At 61.0% G+C, this 16743-nt stretch overlaps 1 protein-coding gene across 3 annotated transcripts; it reads left to right on the top strand.

The window, feature by feature from the left end:
• Window positions 1-5296: 5296 nt before the first annotated feature.
• Window positions 5297-16061, top strand: ZNF598 (zinc finger protein 598, E3 ubiquitin ligase). Of its 3 annotated transcripts, XM_027613794.2 has the most exons (12): window positions 5297-5559; window positions 10167-10279; window positions 10795-10924; window positions 11179-11390; window positions 11487-11704; window positions 12116-12233; window positions 12845-13035; window positions 13200-13284; window positions 13401-14188; window positions 14591-14741; window positions 14855-15005; window positions 15097-16061. In XM_027613794.2, the coding sequence occupies exons 1-12, from the start codon at window positions 5323-5325 to the stop codon at window positions 15448-15450; spliced, it is 2748 nt and encodes a 915-aa protein (XP_027469595.1). In that variant the 5' UTR covers window positions 5297-5322; the 3' UTR covers window positions 15451-16061. The 3 variants fall into 3 exon arrangements, with proteins under 3 accessions (XP_027469595.1, XP_027469596.2, XP_027469594.2); XM_027613795.2 differs by having other exon boundaries at window positions 12116-12224; window positions 14855-16061; XM_027613793.2 differs by having other exon boundaries at window positions 14855-16061.
• Window positions 16062-16743: the final 682 nt, after the last annotated feature.

Here is a 16743-nt window from a genome sequence, read left to right as displayed (position 1 = left end):
GAAAGCAGCCACCCCAGGGGGGCCCTTGGCCTGGAGAGCCGCCTGGAGTGTGCAGTGGGCGGGCAGCGCAGCACGATGTGGGCCACCAGGTCCCCTGACGCTGCACATCCTCCGGGCTAAGAGTACTTGGGGGGGGGGGGAAGAAACCTACCTGGAGCCCCCCACCCCACCCAGTTCAGCGAGGGAGAGCCCGACATCCCCTGGAGATGGCCCAGTAGGATCACTTGCGGCTAGGTGGTAACGGGGTCTGGAGCCGTTAGAACACTGAAATAGAGCTACAGATACCAGCACGGATGAGTCTCCAAAACAGTGTTAAAGAAAATACCCTGCACAATACCCGTCTTGCTTGTTTATGGCTGTGAAGTGCAGGGGATGATGAAGGCCCCAGTGAGATGGAGCAGGACTCCTGCTGGATGACTGTGCAGAAGGCACGTGGGGAGGGAGCCCAGGGGAGGGAGCCCAGGGCCGGGTTGGGGGAGCAAAGCACACCACAGTCCTGGGAACTCCCAATGTGGGGTACAGAGGAGGGGCTCTGAGCCCCGCCCAGCCCGGAGCCCAGGGGTCCAGTGACAAGGGCCTCCCCCCTCCCCCCACTGCAGGGGTCTGGAGCCAAAGCTCCACTCTGGGAGGAGGGGAGGAGGGGAGGAGGTGACGGGCCCATGAGCGCTGACTCTCCTTTCTGTGACTCACCTCTCCCTTCATCCACCCAACACCCTCCTAGAAACCAGGGGAGCATGGCTTTGGGCTGCCTGCACACCACCTTTCTCCAACAGCACCAGGCTGCCTGTGGGCCAGGACCACTCAGAGCCTGGCCCCAACAAGGACTCCATCTAAGGACGCAGTGACTGAGCAAATCTGTTTTGTCTTTTTTTTTTTTTTAAAGATTTATTTATTTGAGAGAGCGAGAATGAGAGAGAGAGAGTACATGAGAGGGGGGAGGGTCAGAGGGAGAAGCAGGCTCTTTGCTGAGCAGGGAGCCTGATGTGGGACTCGATCCCGGGACTCTGGGATCATGACCTGAGCTGAAGGCAGTCGCTTAACCAACTGAGCCACCCAGGCACCCTGTTTTGTCTTCTTTTTTAAAAACTGTTTCTATTGAGGTAATTTACATGATTAATATAATGCTAGCATAAGGAAAAACTTCAAACTCCCTGACCCACCCTTTCGCATCCCAGTCATGCTCTCCAGAGGCAACAGCTTCCAGGTCCTTCAGCTGTTTCTTCTGGTATTCACCCCCTACTTAAAAACCATAAACTTAACTATTCCAAAAATCTGTGGTCTTTTTAAGAAGCCGTAACTAATGCACCCTGAGTAGCGTGCACATCTCCGTCTTCACAAGTGCATTTGTTTTTACATATGCATACATCTGCATGCCCACGGCCCAGAACAAGAGAGCAGAGTTCAGCTCCCGGGGAGCTCCCTTTAAACCCACCCCCGCCCGCGCCCCAGCCAGAAGCCCCCAGCATAACTTATGACCTCGTCAAGGTGCCTACCCTCAGCCGCACCGACATGTGGGGGCGGTCCTGTGCTGTGGTGGACGGTCAGCAGCATCCCTGGCCGTCACTCACCTGTAAAGGCAGAGTTAACAGCCCCTGCCCAAGATGTGCCCCAGATATCCTGGAACCTGTGCACAGCTACTTGACGCGGTAAGCCGGCGGGGGGGGGGGGGGGGGGGCGGCGATCAAAGTTGCAGATGAAATTAGGGATTCTCATCAGCGGACCTTAATGGAAGCAGATGGTCCTGAATTATGCAGGTGGGCCCAGCGCCACCACGTGGGGTAAGTGTGGAGGGAGGCAGCTTTGGAGGAGGAGGGGTGACAAGGATGAGCCTGGCAGGGTGCACCGTGCAGATGAAAGAGGGGGCCTCTACAGCTGGAGAGGAGATGGATTCTCACCCGAAGGCGTGCACCCCACCTGCACCTTAGTTTTATCCCAGGGAGACCTGTTTCAAACTTCCAAATTTCCTAACTGTAAGATAATACATCTGTGTTGTTTGAAGCCGCAAAGTTTGTGGTCATTTTTTAACAGTGGCCACGGGAAACTAATGACCTGCTAGGTGTCAGTAATGCTCCCACTCTGCTGTGACCACCACAAACGTCTCTGGGGATAAAACCACCCCCAATTGAGAACCACAGACCCTTAGATTATAAACCGACAATTTGTGATTTATGTTTTAGGCAGCACCAGAAGGCTTCCTACAAATTTAGATGAAGCTTTGGCCCTCTCACACCCTCTCCATCCTAGAACTGTCACAAATTTTGGTTAACTCACTAGCCAGCGTTTATGTTGTTACGGCTGCGTAAATATTGTTCTCTGCTAAATGTACTACGATTACATTTCCTATCTGATTGCTTTTTTTACATACTTATTGTGCTATTTTCCCCCAAAGGTTCTGAGAGATAGGTCGAGTTCCTCGCAGTACCTTTTCCAGATTCTCAAGCACGTGAGGGCACCCTGATCGGTTCCATGTCTGCTCTGGAGGCTCCCTGTGGGAGATGGTGGCCTCCTACTCCCCTGCACACCCCCTTTTCCCGCACATCCACGTTGGCGCCTCCACATGGGCATCATCCCACGCTCTGCTTTGGCTCTTGTCTGGATTGGAACTCATTTTCTGGATGCCAGGCCATCTTCCAACTGGTACTCCCTAACATTTTGGAGACACGAACGATCTGGTAGTTTCATGTGAATGGGGACATGGGACCTAAATAATTTGTCCCTTTTATGACAGTGTCTTTATGCCTAATGGAAAGATTTTCTGGTTGTAGAGTTTGTGGATGGATATCCCACTCCTTCAGAAATCTGAGGGAATCTCTGGCTTCCAGTGGTCCAGGAGTCAAGTCCTATTCTCATCCCTCTTCTAGGATCTTCTCCCTCCTCACCCCCTCCTCCCTAAACCTGTCCGCCGTACGCCAGGATGATGTCACTTGCTGAGGGCCTTTCTTCCATGGCTGGGCCCTTCCTTTCAGTGTGAAGACTCAGGTCCTTCAGTGATAGCCCGTACTGTCTTATTAGTTCTTGGATAATCTGCACCTCTCCACTTTCTCTGTTCTCTCTGACATTCCTATTAATTAGATACTGCACCTTCTAGATTCAGAGTTCCAGCTTCTTTATTTTCTGTCTGTGTCTGCCTGCTGGGAGATTTCAACTGTATCTTCCCAATTTGCTCTTGAATTTTTACTTATGTTTTTGATTTCTAAGAGCCCTTTCTTGTTCTGATTATTTTGTGCTTGTTATTATTCAAGGCATCCTATTCTCATTTCACGGAAGCAGCATCTTTTCTGGGAATATCAAATACAGCTCTTTTTTCCTTTTCCTAAGGTAGGCTCCCCACCCAACACGGGGCTGGAATCCACCACCCCAAGATCAAGAGTCATGTGCTCCACCGACTGAGCCAGCCAGGCACCCCAAATACAGTTCTTTCTGAAGCTTCCTTTTGCTCCCTGGGTCTGCTTAGTTTGGTCCATCTTTCACACTGCAGGCTTTCCTCCTGAGTCTGGAGATCCTTGGCTGACCATCTGTCCCCATGTATGAGTGAGACTTGATGCTCTTTCTGTGGGGACATGACTCTGCCAGGCAGTGGCCTTCACTGCAGGAATGGCTTTTCATTCTGTAATGGGGCAGGCAGTGAAGCTTTTCTCTGGAGCTGGTCAGTTTCTGGAACGGAAGCAAGGGAGAGGGGCGTGGACTGGATACAAAAGTCAGGGCAGGGGAGGAGGGCCCAGGTCGCCGGGTTCCATGCACTGACTTGCAGGCACTCGTTTTCAGTCCCCTGCCTCACTTCACCCTCAGTGAAACTTCTTATCAGGGTTCCCCCCAAAGGTCCTTTTTTTTTCTTAAGATTTTATTTACTTGACAGAGACACAGCGAGAGGGAACACAAGCAGGGGGACTGGAAGAGGGAGAAGCAGGCCTCCCGCGGAGCAGGGAGCCCGATGCGGGGCTTGATCCCTGGACTCCGGGATCACGACCTGAGCTGAATGCAGACGCTTAACGACTGAGCCACCCAGGTGCCCCCCCCCCAAAGGTCTTAAGGATGCTTTGTAAAGTGAGTCACTCTTCCTGTCCTTCCAAAGTTTGTTGACACCTTTCACTAGCTGCCTCCTCCCTTCTTCTTCTCTTGGGACTTGTGGATTGGCAGTCTTTTACTCCTTTGCTGTCATTTAGTGGGGTTGTGTGACAGTGAGAAGGCATGTGCATTGGCCCGTCCACCAGATTCACTTGGTGTGATGATGCCCACTTTCCAATTGAGGAAGTCAAGGGTTCAGTGAGCTAACCAAGTTCACCAGCAAATAAGTGGCTGAACTGGGGTTTCAAGCCCATTTCTGTCTGATTCTAAAGTCCAGGCTCGCTCCCCAACAACACACTGCCTTTTCTAGAAGGCTTCAGATTTGACTTGCCTCCTTTAATGATAGAAGGGAGGTCTGGAGTGTGCCTGTCCCCCAAGGATAGGGAGGAAGCCTACCTGCAGGGACCTGAGGCCCAGTATTCACCACCGTCCATTCAGCAAACCTGCCCTGAGGCTTTTCTGCGCCAAGCCCCCGAGCTCAGCTGGGTGTGCCCAGTGAAGAACGCAAGTTCCCTGCCTGATTTTCCCATCAGGATCGGGGGAGATAGCCCCCGGCTTGGAGAAGGATGTCACCAAAAGAGTCTTTTCTGATAAAGATTTGCAGGAAGTTCTAATTTGGGGAGGCCGGGGCGGGCGGGGGAGGGGGGGAGGGGTGCGCCTGGTGACCAGGCCCGTGTACGCTGCAAATACAAGCGGTCTGGCTGGTCAGAAACGGTGGGCTCCCGATACGGCGGCTATATTTAGCACATAAACTGCAAGACATGCGGTTAAATCTGCATTTCAGATCAACGCGGGGTAGCATGTCAACACAAAGACGGCCTACCCACAACAGGGGCGTACTCACCGGAACCACAATGAGCGCGGTGCGTGGTTGCTCTGAAATTCCAAGCTACCTGGCGGCGCGGCGTCTCACCGGGCGGGCAGCCCGGCAGAGGCAGCGGAGGGGGGCCGCGCTGCGGACCGCGCCCCCCGCCCCCAGCCCGCGGTCCCGCCCGGGCCCCCAGTTTCCAGCCCGGGCTCCGAGCCCCCTCTCGCGGTCCCGCCCGGGCCCCAAGGCCGCCCCCCACCCAGCGCCATCCCGCAGTCCTGCTCGCACCCCCGGCCTCCCGCGCCCTGCTAGGGCGGAAGTGGCGGCTCGCGCTTCCGCCTGGCGGGGCCGTTACTGGGCGGGGCGCTGACGTCGCCCGGAAGGGGCGGGCCCGCCGGGAGCCAGGCCGCGCCGCGCCGCGCCGGCCGGAGGGGGCCGCAGCACGGACCATGGCGGCGGCGGCGGCGGCAGTGACGGTGGCGGCGGGCGCCGAGGGGCGGCGCGCGGCCCTGGAGGCGGCGGCGGTGCCCGAGCGGGGCGGCGGGAGCTGCGTGCTGTGCTGCGGGGACCTGGAGGCTACGGCGCTGGGCCGCTGCGACCACCCGGTGTGCTACCGCTGTTCCACCAAGATGCGGGTGCTGTGCGAGCAGCGTTACTGCGCCGTGTGCCGCGAGGAGCTGCGCCAGGTGCGCCGCGCCGGCCGGGCCGCGCGTTCGGGGCGCCGGGCGGGCGCGGGGCGCGGCCGGAAGGGGACTTTGCCTTCCTGATGTCCGGCTGCGGGCCTGGCGGGGCCCCCCGGGGCGGGCTCCCGACCGTGGGGCCGACTGTGGGGCTTCTGGGGCCGGCAGGCAGGAGCTGGCCCCGCCGGGTCGAAGAGGGAGCAGTCCCTATGGGGACGATTATGGCAGTCCGGGAAGCAGAGGGTCAAAGTGGGTATTTCCAGCCATGTGTCTGGGCCCCTCGGGGTAACTCCGGCAAGGTCCTCCCGAGACTGGTGCTTTCATCTGTTGAGGGGCGGTGGCACTCACACCTGCCCACCAGAGAGGGGAGGCTGAACCATTGAGGTTTCCTTAGGATTGTAGGCGGATGGGGTTAAAAGTGTTAGGAAGTTTTTCTCCTCCTTGCCAATTCTAACGGGGAGTGGTGGTGAGGGGGTCAGCTCCAGAGTGGAGGTGGGGATGTTTCTGACTCTGTCCAGATTTGGAAGCCCTGGAGGGGATCAGAGGGCACCGTGGAGATTTCCCCCATCGTCCCCATAATGCCAGATGCTGGCTGGAAGCACCTAGTTGGAACTCTCTTGGTTTGCTTTGAGATATGTTTGCTTCCAGTGTTGTGAAATTCCTCTGGTTTGTTCATGGAAAGCTTGGGCTGGTGACATCTGCCAGGGAATCTGACTTTCTTCTTCCTAGAAGTGACGCAGAAACGGCATTGTTGAGTAGTGGGTTTCTTTAGTTGTGTTGTTTCCTTTTTTTTTTTTTTTCCAGGTAGACATTTATGTTAGGGGAGCCAAGACGATGCTGTAATTCCGTGAGCTCTTCATGAGCACCTGTTCTGTGCATTTTTCAAAAAAGACACTTGGAGACGCTATTAGTGTGTACTGGGGTGGACAGAGACAGGCCTGGGAGAGATCTGGGGTGCACAAATTGTCGAGAAATGCTTGGGCCTGTGGCTTAGTGAGCGCCTCCCAGCTCTGCCCAAGGCTGCCATGCCAGCTAGTCTTGCATGGCATGAGGTCATTCTTGAAGGGCCAGGTTTTCCAGTGCACCTATAGTTCCGTCCAGGAAGGCAGGGGCTGCAGGTCTCACTCTGGAAGTGAGCAGACACCTCTGTGTGGTTACTGTGGCCAGTACATGGCCTCTCTTGCTCCCTGTGGGTCCCATACCCTTCCAGTGCTCTCTGTGGCAAGCGGCTCTTGACGCGAGCTTTCAGCAGGCTCCCACTGGAGCATGCTTTGGCACTGGGTGCCTCTGGCCGATTCTGGCATTCCTCTTAGGCCTGCCCTGAATTACTGGGCAGCAGGATGGTGTCCTGGGAACTTTGGGAGATGACGATCCTTTCGATTCATGTTGCTTGCCTCCCACTCTTGAACTTGCAGCTCCACCCTAGCTCTTCCTGTTCCCTGGCTGAGTCCTGCACTGTCCTCTGAATGTGCCATGCCCACTCGGGAATCCCACAGCTACCTCCAGGGGCTGCCTCTGCTCTGTCCTCCCTTATGGGACTCAGTCTGTAAAAACCCTGAGGAAAGCATGCCAAGAAGCTGTGCGGAATAGGCGCACACCTTGGCTCGGGGCTTCCCTGTGCCCGCTGTGGGGTAGGCATTGCAAAGAGCAGACGCAGAGCAGCCCTGCAGCTGCTGGTCAGGCACGGAGCCAGATCCAGCTGGATTGCCCAGCAGGTGCTCCGGGTGGAGGCCAGGCCAGCTCCCAGTCAAGACCAACATCAGCGCCCCCCACCTTCCTCCCTGGTCTCACCTTTCACATGGTCCATTTTCTTCTTTTTTTTTTCCAGCCCATCTCTGTCAAAGAGGCTGGGTGGGACTGCTGTACAAAGTGGGGTGTGTCTGAGCTAGTACGGTCTCCCTTCCACTTCACAGGCAAGATGTGGGAAGGAGGCTGATGGCAGGTCAGGAGGTGGGGCCTGCTGACCGCCCTTGCTTGTCTGGTGTCAGGGCCCCTCCCCACCAGCCTGGTCCACCTGGGCTCCTCTGGGGCCTGTACTTCCTTGGTGGGGCCCTCACTGCTCACCCTCACCATTGGTTCACTCTCGCCAGGGGTCTCTGCTGGCACCACGTATCCTCTCTTCCACTCATCGAGTGCCCACTGGATACTGGGAGTGGGGAGCAACAAAGCCCCAGGCAGGAACACACACCCACCCCTGTGGGGGTCTGAGTAGAGCCCTCATCCCATCTCCCTCTCCCTCTCTTCAGGGACTGGCCCAGCCATCCTGGGGCCCACCCAGGGGTGCCCTTTCCCCCTTTGACATCGATTGCCTGGCCGACCCAGGGGCTTCCCAAGATGGTCCATCCTCAAGTGTCTAGGCCTGGCCTGTGCCTCTGTCCTCGGATCCATGACCGTCTCTCATCGGGGTGATCACCGATGGGTGGGTGGGTCTTGGGCCATGCTGGTTGGATCCCTGGTGGGTTCCTTCCCATCCCTGGTTGGGCCCCCATGCCCTGGTCCTTGTTCAGCGACTTGGTCTCGCCATGTGCCTCACCCTCTGCTGCCCTCTGTGTACTCATCACTGGTCCTGATGCCGGCGCAGGCCTTCAGGGGCCCAGTCCTGGTTTTACAGCCTGTCTAGGAGGGGCCCTTAGCATTTTGCTATTCCCACCCCTAGCTCCAAACCTGCTCACCCTCGTTCTCAGACAAACGCAGCCTTCCCCTTCCTCAACCTCTTCCTGAGGTTCCCAGTGTCCTCTCTCTCCTGGCTTGGCTCAGGTGTGCCCAGAATTGGTTGCCCCATCAAACTGCTCAGGAGAGACAGACGCCCCTGAGAACGGCACCCTGCCTCTGTCCACAGCAAGGGTGCCAGCAGTAAGACACCCCCCGCCCCCCAGTGGATCCAAGCAGACCCTGAGACCCAGGCGCTGGAGCTGGGGGAGACGGTGGTTGACAGTGGCATCACGGCACAGGCTTCCTCTGGGGAAGAAGTTGTTCCTCTGCTGAGTTGCTGGACTGGCTGCTTTTCGGCAGGGGGCTCTCTCACGGGAGGACGCTGCCCCTGCTGCCCGTGTTGCTTTGGTGTAAGCAGGGCCCTGAGTCCCGGCAGCTATCCCACGACAGACCCTGTGATCTGTGGCCGGCTCATGGCCCTGCGCGTGCAGGTGCTGGTCCCCTGGCAAGAGGGAGGAGGAACTGGGGTCAGGGCTGGGAAGGCGCCCTTGTGAGTGGCATGGGGCAGGGCTGGGTGTGGCCTTGTCCTGGAAGGACAGGAACTGTGGGAAGAGGCCAGTGTGAGGCCCAGGGGCTTAGTAAGGGAACCGGGTGGGAGGGCGGGGGGGCAGCCATGGAAGCTTAGCTGCAGTGAAGCACCCACCCGAAATCCACATGGGGCAGGGGCGGGAGCAGGCAGCCAGTTCACCAGACAGGATGACAAGGGGAAGAAAGGCCTGCTGGGGCATTGCTCATCCTCCGCCTTCCCCCAGAATGGGTGTGGCTGGACCATGATGCCTCCTTTGGGCTGTGGGGGCAGGGGGAGGCTTGGGGGTCAGCACGCTCTCCTGACAGTAGAGAAGTGGAGACTGAGCTCCCTAGCTTCTCCCCCAGACCCCCAGGGAACCAGTCTTAACCATCCTGCTGCTGGGGACAGTGTGACCACCATTCTCCCCAGCCAGTCCCCTGCTTTCCCAAGTGCATGGCCATTGTAATCCCAGATGTCCTCCCTGGCTGAGCCTAGCTGAGCCTAAACAGAGCAGGGATGACCTTGACATGACCCTTCCCAAGGTGAGGACGCTGAGCAGAGGCGAGTGACCAGGCCTAGACTGTGGGGGACAGTAGTGGAGTGGGAAGGGTCGTGGAGAGGAGGAGACCGAAGGTGTGGTCTTGGTCCAGGGATGGGGAGTGGGGGCCAGAGAGGAGGGAGCCCTGGAGGGAGCTGTGCTCTTGGCGCAGAGGGGGGACCTGAGCCTGTGAGAGGATCCTGGGGGCGCTGGGATGGGGGTCTGTGGAGGGGCAACCTGGCAGGAGGTACCTGAGTGTGCCAGAGACCCCCTGGGAACCAGCCAGGCGGCACAGGTGTCTGCACCCAGGCCCCCCCACGCACCCCACCTCGGCACGTTGGCACCCCTGGCAGCTGGTTAATAGGCAGGAGGCAGCCAGGGGCCGTGACCGAGGCCTGCGAGGAAATCCTCCTATGGCATCGTGGGTGGACAGAGGGTGGCCAGGCGTGACGTGTGGTCACCTGGCTTGTCCTGATGGCGTTGTTTCCATAGCTGCTTCTTGGATGTCATTTCTACCTTCTCTGCCCTGTGCTCAACACCCATGTGTTTTCCCTGTCGCTGCCCCGGGGGGTCATTGCTGACCCCTGTTCCTCTGGGGTGACCTCCCTGGATGAGTGGGGAGCCTGCCGCCCCCTGGTGGCGAGGCTGGGCATTGTTTCCACATGGGTCACCCCAGGCCCCCGGGCTGCAGGTGAGGAGAGGGGCCTGGGCAGCCCAGGATGGCAGAGAGTGCTGCCTGTGGGGCCGGCCTCGGCCTCCTCAGCAGGGTCTGAGTGCCTCCCTCTTCTCAGCCTGACGGTGTCTTCTACTGGGTGCCCACAGCCCTGCTCACCAGCCCCCCTCATTTGGTTCCAGGTGGTCTTTGGGAAGAAGCTTCCTGCCTTTGCCACAATCCCCCTCCACCAGCTGCAGCACGAGAAAAAATATGACATCTACTTTGCCGATGGAAAAGTTTTTGCCTTGTACAGGTGAGAGAGATCCTCAGCCCGGGATTCCGAGGGCCTGTGGCCAGCCCTGCACTGGGGATGGGCACATCCCTGAGCCCTCCTGTGCTCCTCACAGCCCTGGGGTGCAGATGTCAGGGCCTGTGCTCTGTTTCCTCTCCTGTAACAGGGATGCTCATAGCAGCCCCCTGGGGTGGCAATAGGGACAGGGGCAGCACATTCAGGGAAAACACTCTGGTGGAGTGCACAGTGCCTACTTTCTGGGGCTCTGTGAGGTGCACTCGAGTTCTTGGGAGTTGGGCTCTTAGTCCGTGGCAGGAAAACCCCATAAACGGGTACAGTTGTCTCGGGAGTGATCCTCTTCTTCCAGGTGAGGGGGTGGCCCCCGGTGTGGGCCCAGTGTTTGTGCCCCGATAACGCGGAGCTTAGCATCCTGGCCAGGAGCAGCACCGCCTCCGCGGGTGGCGCATGCAGGAGCTCACTCCAGACGGTGACACTGAGTGCCTGTGGGGTTGGGGGGGCCCTCGGTGTCTCTCCAGGCAGCTGCTTCAGCACGAGTGCCCACAGTGCCCTGAACTGCCGCCGTTCGGCCTCTTCGGGGACCTGGAGCAGCACATGCGGAAGCAGCACGAGCTCTTCTGCTGCAAGCTGTGCCTCAAGCACCTCAAGGTGCGCCCTGGGCCACGGAGCCCACCCGGGGGCCCCGGGAGAGCTGGGTGCAGGCGGTTGGGGGCTGGGCCCCGGGGGGCTTGTGCTGCCTCAGGCCCCTCGTCCCCCTAGCTCTCCTGCCTCACCCAGCCCAGGCAGGGGGATGCTCCTGGTGCATACAGTGCTGTGTGTGTATGGTCGGGGGACCAAGGCAGCCCTCTGTTGCGGGACCGTGGGAAGGGGCCCGCCCGCACCCAGCACCCTCTTCCCTGCAGATCTTCACCTATGAGCGCAAATGGTACTCACGCAAGGACCTGGCGCGGCACCGCATGCAGGGGGACCCCGATGACACGTCACACCGCGGGCATCCGCTCTGCAAGTTCTGTGATGAGCGCTACCTGGACAACGATGAGCTGCTCAAACACCTGCGCCGCGACCACTACTTCTGCCACTTTTGTGACTCCGATGGAGCCCAGGACTACTACAGGTGGGCGCGGGCCCCGGGCACCAGAGCAGGCTGGGCGGGGCCACTGGCGGGGGTGGCGGAGCCCGCAGACTCCTGCTGACACCCCGGCCCCGCCAGCGACTACGCCTACCTGCGCGAGCACTTCCGGGAGAAGCACTTCCTGTGTGAGGAGGGCCGCTGCAGCACGGAGCAGTTCACCCACGCCTTCCGCACCGAGATCGACCTCAAGGCCCACAGGACAGCCTGCCATAGCCGGAGCCGTGCCGAGGCCCGCCAGAACCGCCAGATTGACCTGCAGTTCAGCTACGCACCCCGGCACTCGCGCCGCAGCGAGGGTGAGTGAGCGGGGATCCATCGGGCTCCAGCCTGGCGCTCTCTGAGGCCTGGAAACCCCACAGCCGGGCCCCGGTCTGGCCCGTCATGTGTTGGCAGGACGGGGGACATACCTCTCTGAGCCCACGATCACCCCCGAGGCTTGGAAGCCCCACAGCCGGGCCCCAGTCTGGCCCGTCGTGTGTCTCCCATCTGCCGGCTGGGGGTCGGGGGGCTCCAGGGTTGGGAGCGCTGTTGGGGGAGCTGCTGTGTGGGGGTCGTGGCTGAGGCAGGCTCTTCTCCCTGTCCACTTCTTGTTCTGAGCTGGTCCTCGGGTCTCATGTGCCGGGGGCGGGGGGAAGTCTCTGCTGGGCAAGCTGGAGCACCGGCCTTCGGCTGGCCCAGGCCCTTGACGGGCTGTGTGCTGGCCGCAGGGGTCGTCGGGGGTGAGGACTACGAGGAGGTGGACAGGTACAACCGTCAGGGCCGTGCCGGCCGGGCCAGTGGTCGCGGAGCCCAGCAGAGCCGTCGAGGAAGCTGGAGGTACAAGAGGTGGGAGGATTTGCGTGCCGCTGACATTCTCCTGGTACTACCCCCTGAGGCGGCGGTGGCTGGCAGCTGGGTTGGGACGGCGCACGGGGATCGGGGGACTTTGGCCTTCTGGTGTCTGGTGTCCTTGGCTTGGCGGCAGCGGGGCCTGCTTAGTGTCCTGAGTGAGCAGACATTTCCCTACTCTTTTCCCTAGTTCTAGCCAGAGGCCCCAGGACCCTGCAGGTGGGGGTGGGCCAGAGGGGCCTGTGTTACTGGGGGGGGAGGGGTTCAGGGCAGGCGTGCCGTGAAACGCTCATGCTGCAGGTACATGCTCAGGCCAGGTGCTGTCCCCACTGTCCGGCAGGATGGAGGCATCTTGGACCCCGGACTGGGCCCATGTGCTGCCCCCTGGGAGCTCCAGCCTGAGACCCACTGGCTCAGGAGTCCCGCTGAGTCGGCAGCGCCCTCTCCTGGCCAGCGAGGGCGGGCGGGCACCAGCTCCACTGGCCCCAGGACAGCTCCTGGTGGCCAGGCTTGGGGGGGTGGGGTGGGGGAGGCTCCTGCCCAGCTCCTCGCCCTGCATGCCGCCGTGGTCCCTGACCTTGCCTTGCCTGAAGGCCTTCCTCTTCCAGGGAAGAAGAGGACCGGGAAGTGGCAGCTGCCATCCGGGCCTCGGTGGCCGTGCCGCAGCTGCAGCAGGAGACGCGCAGGAGTGAGGACCGGGAGGAGGGCGGCAGGGCCAAGAAGGAGGAGGCAGGGCTGCGGGTGCTCGAGGAGCTCCGCGGCCCCCGGCGCCTGCCCCGGACTCAGGGCGAGGGAGCAGGTGAGCTGGCTGTGCCTGTGGGCACCTGGGAGGGGAGAGGCAGGCTCCTGGCCAGCACGGTGCTTGGGAGTGACAGGGCAGAGCCCTGAGCTCACCCTGGAGGGTCTGCTCCCACCCCCTGCACGTTGCTCAGCCCTGACATAGGGTCCTTTCGTGTCTCCTAGGCCTCAAGGAAGCCTCGCCCAACGGTCCTGTAAGCCCAGAGGGCCTCCTGGCAACCGGCCAGGCCACAGGGGCCACGCCTCCAAGGTACACTTGTGCGCAGCTTGGGGGGGGGGGGGCCCTGCGGAGGGTGGGTGCCGGGGGCGGGGGGGGGCGGGCTAGGGCCCTCAGGCCACTGACGCCACTCCCCTCCCTGGGCTTAGCACCCTCCCACCTCCCACTTCGAAGCTCAAGGATGAAGACTTCCCCAGCCTCTGCGCCTCTGCGTCCTCCTCTGCCTCGTGCTCTGCTGCGGCAGCTCTGGGCCCCGTGGGGCTGGCACTGGCGTACCCCATCCCTGCCCGGGGCAGGAGCACCTTCCAGGAGGATGACTTCCCTGCCCTGGTGTCCTCCGCCTCCAAGCCCAGCGCTGCCCCCACCAGCCTTATTTCCGCCTGGAACAGCAGCGGCAGCAAGAAGGTGGTGCATCCCACCTCGGGGGCCCAGGCTGCTGGTGGGAGCGGCCAGCCCCCCAGGAAGGCTGGCAAGGCAGGCAAGGGCAGCAAGAAGGGCGCGCTGCCACCGTCGGAGGAGGAGGAAGAGGAGGAGGCCGGCCGTGCCGGCCTCACTGCCCAGGAGCTACGGAGCGTGCCCACCACGGTAGCCGTCTCCTCCCTGTTGGCGCTGGCCTCCACCCAGACCCTCCCCAAGGTTGGCAAGAAGAAGAAGGTGGGCTCGGAGAAGCCGGCTGCCACCTCACCGCCCCCACAGCCTCCTGACAAAGATGGGCCCCCTGGGGCCGAGCAGGCCCCCACCACGACCGCCGGCAGAGCCGAGGGGCCCGTTGCCCTCATCGTCAATGGACACACAGAGGGGCCGGCCCCAGCTCGGAGCACGCCCAAGGAACCTCCTGGGCTCCCGCGGCCCCTGGGGCCCCCCGCCTGCCCCACACCCCAAGAAGACTTCCCAGCACTCGGAGTCCCCTGCCCACCCAGGATGCCCCCTCCCCCAGGTATGTGTGTCTGGCTCCGGCCCGCTTCTGGGCATCTGGGAGGGGGCCAGGGTAGGAGAGTCAGACTGGAGCCCCAGGGTCGAGGGGAGCGCACCCTGAGGGGCAGTCACGGGCCAGCAGGCAGGGGGAGGGAAGCCTAGCGGCACCGCTGAGTGTGAGCAGGGCACTTATTCTCCACGTCCCTTGCCTCCCTGTAAAAGGGGGCCATCCTAGCGCTCTCTGGAGATGGGGGAGTAAGTCGTCCTAGGCCATTATTGCCGTGAGGGAGCTCAGCATGTGCGTCATCGGGCCCTGGGCCTGCTGGACAGAGCCCGACCTCGGTGGGCTGGGCGGCAGGGGAAGCCACAGCAGCACGTGGGAAGCAGGGGTCACGTTCAGGTCTTGCTGTGCCGCCCCATGCAGGCTTCAATGCTGTGGTGCTCCTGAAGGGCACCCCACCCCCGCCTCCGCCCGGCCTGGTGCCACCCGTCAGCAAGCCACCCCCTGGCTTCTCGGGCCTCCTGCCCAGCCCCCACCCAGCCTGTGTCCCCAGTACTGCCACCGCCACGAAAGCGTAAGTGGGGGTGGGTCACCCGGCTTCGTGCCCCTAGAGGCCGGGGAGTGCCCTCATCTTGGTCCACCCCAAAGGCTTAAGCCGCGACCTCCTGCCCGTCTCCCGACCCTCAGGCCCAGACTGACACCTGCGCCACAGGTCTACCTGGTGCCCGAGAACTTCCGGGAGAGGAACCTTCAGCTCATCCAGTCCATCAAGGACTTCCTGCAGAGTGACGAGGCCCGCTTTGGCAAGTTCAAGAGCCACTCGGGGGAGTTCAGACAGGTCAGCCAGGCAGGGGTGTGGGGGGCCAGCACGGCCACTGTGGGGGCTCAGGCCCGGGCTGGGCATGACTGGGTTTGGCTCTGGGTGGCAGGGCGTGATCTCCGCAGCCCAGTATTACAAGAGCTGCCGCGACCTGCTTGGGGAGAACTTCCAGAAGATTTTCAACGAGCTGCTGGTGCTCCTGCCCGACACGGCCAAGCAGCAGGAGCTGCTGTCCGCACACACGCACTTCCGGGGCCGGGAGAGGCCTCCTGGCACCAAGGCCAAGAAGAACAGGAAGAGCGCGTGGCAGGCCAGCACCCGGCCGGCGGGCCTGGACTGCTGCGTGTGCCCCACCTGCCAGCAGGTGCTCGCGCACGGTGATGTCAGTGGCCACCAGGCACTGCACGCCGCCCAGGACAACGACTTCCCGTCCCTGCAAGCCATCGCCAGGATCCTCACGTAGCCCCCCCAGCATGGGCAGGAGCTGCCACACCCACAAGCCTCCTTCCTCCTCCCTCCTTCCCGGCTGCCCTGCAGCCAGGTAAGGCCCTGCTGAGGCCGCCGCTCAGGCCCCTCCGCCGGCCAGCCCGCCTGGGGTCGCCAGGAAGGCCCACCCACCCTGTCCGCACACCATCACATAGGAGTCCATCCAGTTTCCTCCTGGGAGGTGGGCAAAGACCCCTGCCTCCGTGCTGGGCTGGTCTGGGTTTGTGTTTTCCTGCTTTGGAAGGTGCGAGGGGAGGGAAGGGCCGGGACGCAGGAACCTGTCCATGCTGTCAGAGCTGGTGGCAACAGCGGGCCCCCTCCAGGCCCCCTGAGCCCGAGGGCTACAGCGCCGCCGCCCCCCAAGCCAGAAGCTGCGGGGCCACCGGGGCCGGAGTCAGATGTTGAGCGTGTTGTGTAAACAGTTGGCTATTTCGTGATTCAAGAACGTTCAGGATTAAAAGCAGACACGAAATTGTGCTACTTGAAGTTGAATCCTTGTATGAGACAAGCTGAATCTGGGATCTCAAATTGACTCTGACCTTTTATAAGACCGTGTATCTTCAAATAAATTTATTTTGCAATAATGCACATAGCTGGTGTTCTGAGCTTCTCTGCCCTCCCAGGTCACCCTGCAGCGAGGGGGGCTCAGAGCCGTCCGAGGCCCCAGCTCCGGTGGACAGCCAGGGGCCCCCTGGGGTGGGGGGCAACCCATATGCACAGCTGGGTAGTGGGGCTTTGCTCTCGGGACGCAGCCGCCGGTCTGGGCCTGGGGCCCGGCCCTGGACATCTGGCGCTGCCGAGGCCTTCCAGGAACAGACACAGCCACATTTGACCTGTGCTTGTGTGCCAAGTAAAACCATCCTTCCGGGACGTGGGAGTCTATAGACTCCAGGTTAGCACCCACAGGCTAGTAAAGAGCTCCTAACGATAAACAAGAGCGCTTCAGAAGCAGTGGAGGGCGCATCTGAAATTCTGCCAGAGAATAATTTGTGCTTAATTATTTGGATACAGTATCTCAGGAGGGGACCAGACCGAGAAATCACCTCTTTCTGCCCTAAACACATGTAAATAGTAGAAGACAGTTCTAAACACATAGCCACATCCAAATCAGGCAAAGGAAATGTCCTCACGTGAGAAGAAACGTCTTTGGAAGTGGGGATGGGGGTACCCAGGATGATGGCCAGAGGCACACGGCCACGCTGGTGCTGCCTGCCTGACGCTGCGAGCTTGGCCGGCGCTCGGGGCCCAGCACAGACAAGAGCCTTCAGAC

This window comes from Zalophus californianus, chromosome 10 (assembly GCF_009762305.2).
Source record: "Zalophus californianus isolate mZalCal1 chromosome 10, mZalCal1.pri.v2, whole genome shotgun sequence".
NCBI classification, from domain to species: domain Eukaryota; kingdom Metazoa; phylum Chordata; class Mammalia; order Carnivora; family Otariidae; genus Zalophus; species Zalophus californianus.
The sequence above is the reverse complement of the archived record's forward strand: the minus strand, read 5'-3'. Positions and strand labels throughout refer to the sequence as shown.